Source organism: Neophocaena asiaeorientalis, unplaced genomic scaffold (genome assembly GCF_003031525.2).
Source record: "Neophocaena asiaeorientalis asiaeorientalis breed wild unplaced genomic scaffold, Neophocaena_asiaeorientalis_V1.1 scaffold223, whole genome shotgun sequence".
Taxonomy (NCBI): Eukaryota; Metazoa; Chordata; class Mammalia; order Artiodactyla; family Phocoenidae; genus Neophocaena; species Neophocaena asiaeorientalis.
The window spans coordinates 383,174-386,447 of record NW_020175045.1 but is presented as its reverse complement, the minus strand read 5'-3'; the positions used below and the strand labels follow the sequence as shown (position 1 = coordinate 386,447).

The 3,274-nt window shown below is 64.5% G+C and overlaps 1 protein-coding gene across 2 annotated transcripts in view; it reads left to right on the top strand.

Moving 5' to 3' along the window:
- SLC29A4 (solute carrier family 29 member 4) overlaps positions 1–2,741 on the top strand; it is an 11,666-nt gene extending 8,925 nt beyond the window's left edge. For both annotated transcript variants that reach the window (XM_024763541.1, XM_024763542.1), the window contains 4 exons: positions 113–251; positions 372–559; positions 1,294–1,534; positions 2,599–2,741. In XM_024763541.1, coding sequence (XP_024619309.1) covers positions 113–251; positions 372–559; positions 1,294–1,534; positions 2,599–2,741 — 711 coding nt within the window. The remainder of the gene's footprint in view (positions 1–112; positions 252–371; positions 560–1,293; positions 1,535–2,598) is intronic.
- The last annotated feature ends 533 nt before the right edge of the window (positions 2,742–3,274 follow it).

The following is a 3,274-nucleotide window of genomic DNA, read 5'->3' as shown; positions in this document are numbered from 1 at the left end:
GCTCCGGGGGCGTGGGAGGAGCTTGGCGTGTTTGCAGGACGGCGAGGAAGCGCAGGCAGGAGCCTGCGGGGGGGCTCTCACCGAAACGCGTCCCACCCTGTATCCCCTCCAGGAGCACCAGGGCCCAGGCCTGGCCAACGGCGGGTCCCCGAAGGACAGCCCAGCCCACGAGGTGACTGGCGGCGGGGGAGCCTACACGCGCTTCGATGTGCCTCGGCCGAGAATCAGGCGCAGCTGGCCCTCCTTCCGAGGTGGGGCGGGCTGGGCCCCGGCGTCCCGTGTCTCGTCTGCGCGCGCGGAGGGCAGGGGGTGTTCCGGCGGGCTGGGGCCCCTTAGGTGTGCGGCCCCCTGACGCCGCCGGCCGCCCACAGCCCTGCTGCTGCACCGCTACGTGGTGGCCCGCGTCATCTGGGCGGACATGCTCTCCATTGCCGTGACCTACTTCATCACGCTGTGCCTATTTCCGGGTCTCGAGTCCGAGATCCACCACTGCATCCTGGGCGACTGGCTGCCCATTCTCATCATGGCCGTGTTCAACCTCTCTGACTTCGTGGGCAAGGTGGGCGCCCCCGCCAACCCTCCCGGCCCTGGGGGAGGACGCCGTGGGTGGGGGCAGCAGACGCCAGGGTCACTGCGGGAGCCGCGGGGAGGGTCCCCGGGGAGGCGCAGGCCCCAAGCTGAGGATGCCCGTGGCTCCTGGTGGGGAGGGCGGGAGCAGAGCCATGGTCCAGACCGCAGCTGGGAGCAGTTGAGGGAGGCGGCGCTTGCCCCACACTCACTAGTTGAGCACAGGTGTGGGCACACGGAGGAGGGCACCCAGAAATGGCTGGCCTGTCGTTGGTCTTCTGTAGAAGACCGCAAGGCTCAGAGAGGGAAAGCCATCTGCTTGGGGTCACACAGCTGGGAGGTCTGAGAAACTCGAGTCTGTGCTTCCCGAGGGAGCAAAGCTTAGTTAGTGGGTTCAGTTGCTGCCGCTTAGTACGTGTTGATGCAGGTGGGCCTGACCCTCTGGGCCTCTGTATCCTCGTTTCTCAAATAATGTCAAGAGCCCCACCTGGCGAGCGTGCTGTGCAGGCTGAAGAGGGGCACGTGTGTCGTGTTTAGCTGGGTGCCGGGCACACAGCGAGGACTGTGTGTCGCCATATGAGGGGATTGGTGGGGTTTGGTGGACAAAGGTGGGAAAGGATGGGGACGCAGCCTGAGCCGGGAGTGTCTAGGGATAGGGGTGTGTCTGGAGGCTGCCGGGAAGACCCAAGGGGAGTGGCATGGGCCCACATGTCTGTCTCCCCACAGATCCTGGCGGCGCTGCCCATGGACTGGCAGGGCACCCACTTGCTGGCCTGCTCCTGCCTCCGTGTGGTCTTCATCCCCCTCTTCATCCTGTGCGTCTACCCCAGCAGCACGCCCGCCCTCCGCCACCCGGCCTGGCCCTGCATCCTCTCCCTACTCATGGGCATCAGCAACGGCTACTTCGGCAGCGTGCCCATGATCCTGGCGGCGGGCAAAGTGAGCCCCAAGCAGCGGGAGCTAGCAGGTAAGGCCCTGCTCGGCCCGCGCCCTGCTCGCCTGCAGGACTGTCCACTGTCAGGCAGGGAAACCCAGGCCCGTAGAAGTCAAGACCACACAGCGAGAAGCTACCTTTGGGTCCCAGGGTCAAGTCAGCCTTGGGGCTCGTAGCTTGGGGACGTTCGCCAACCACTTACCCCCTCGTTCATCTCACAGCTACTTGGTGAGCCCCTACCGTGCACCAGGCACTGTTCTAGGTTCTGGGGACACAGTGGTGACAAAACAGTGATCCCTGTGTTTGTGGGGTTGACAGTCCAGAGGTGACAAAGAGACAAAATGATGTAATGTGTTGGACGGTGATGAGCATGGTCGAGGAATGTAAAACAGAGTAATGGGACGAGGGAGTCGTGGTCGGGGGTTCACAATGGAAGCAGAGCAGTCTGGGAAGGCTTCACTGAGGAGGTGACTTGAGCAGAGACCTGGAGAAAGTAGTGAGGGGCCACGTGACAATGCAAGGGAAGAGTGTTCGGAGTGGCGGGGATAGCATGTGCAAAGGCCCTGGGGCAGGGGGTGGCAGTGGAGTAGTAAACAGGTGGGAGGGGCCTGGAAGAAAGTGCTGGATTCTGGATCCGTTTTGACTGCAGGGCCCACGGGGCCAGCTGATGGACTAGGAGATGGAGTGTGAGAAAAGGACGGGGGGTGGGGCGAGGGGGGAGGTCAAGAAGGACTCCCAGGCGGGGCCTGCTGCTCAGTGCAAGAAGGTTGGATTGCCGTCAAGTGACATGGGGAGGGGGCCGTGTGGGAAGGGGCACTGGAGGGGGATTCTGGACACAGTAGGTTCAGGAAGCCCAGTAGACATCCTAAGTAGTCCATGACGAGGAAGCAGTTGGAGGTAGGAGGCTGGAGAGAAAGAGAAGCAGGCGAGGCCTGGAGCGCCCGGCACTTTCAGTCAGGGTGGAACAGTCCTGGGGCGGCCACCTCCCAGGCGGGAGCTGGCCGTGGTCACTGCTTCACACCTGAGAAGCTAGGGCTTCGGCTCCAGCCCTCGCTGTGGCCCCCCTCCCGCCAGCTGAGGTCTGGTCCTGTCTGCAGGGAACACCATGACCGTGTCCTACATGACGGGGCTGACGCTGGGCTCGGCCGTGGCCTACTGTACCTACAGCCTCACGCGGGACGCCCACGGCACCTGCCCCGACCGCTCCGCCGCCAACGCCTCCTTCCCCGCTGGCCTCTGAGCCAGGCCTGGGCCCCCAGCCCTGCCCAGGGAGGGCTGCCGGGGCCCTTCCCCACCCCTGCCTGCAGTGCCTGCGGGGCCCCGGCCTCCTCCCCGTGCCAATACCGCCACCCTCTCTGGGCCCACCTGCCCTCACTCCGGCCCCAAGGTTCTGCCAAGTTCTCGGAGGCCTGGACGTGTGGCTGCCACAGGGTCCCGCCAGCACTGTGTTCTGTGTTCCGTCTCACGCCGCCCTTTGCCACCTGCGTGTGTCTGGTGGTCCCAGTGCCAGCCAGGACAGTGACAGACCACCAGCTGGTGTCCCCTTCTGGTGACCCTCACCTGGCTCTGCTTTGAGGGCCCCATGGCCCCAGCCACACCGTCCTCAGCACCTCCTTCACTGGGGACCCCTCGCCCCCAGGTCTCCCCCCGTCCCCGTTCTTAAACGCTGGGTCTCCCCAGCAAAATGCGTTTGCCGTGAAGGAGCTGTAAGCTCTGGGTCTGAATGGTTTCAGACCATGGTCTGCGCTGGCCTTTCTGCAACCCCAGCTTTGG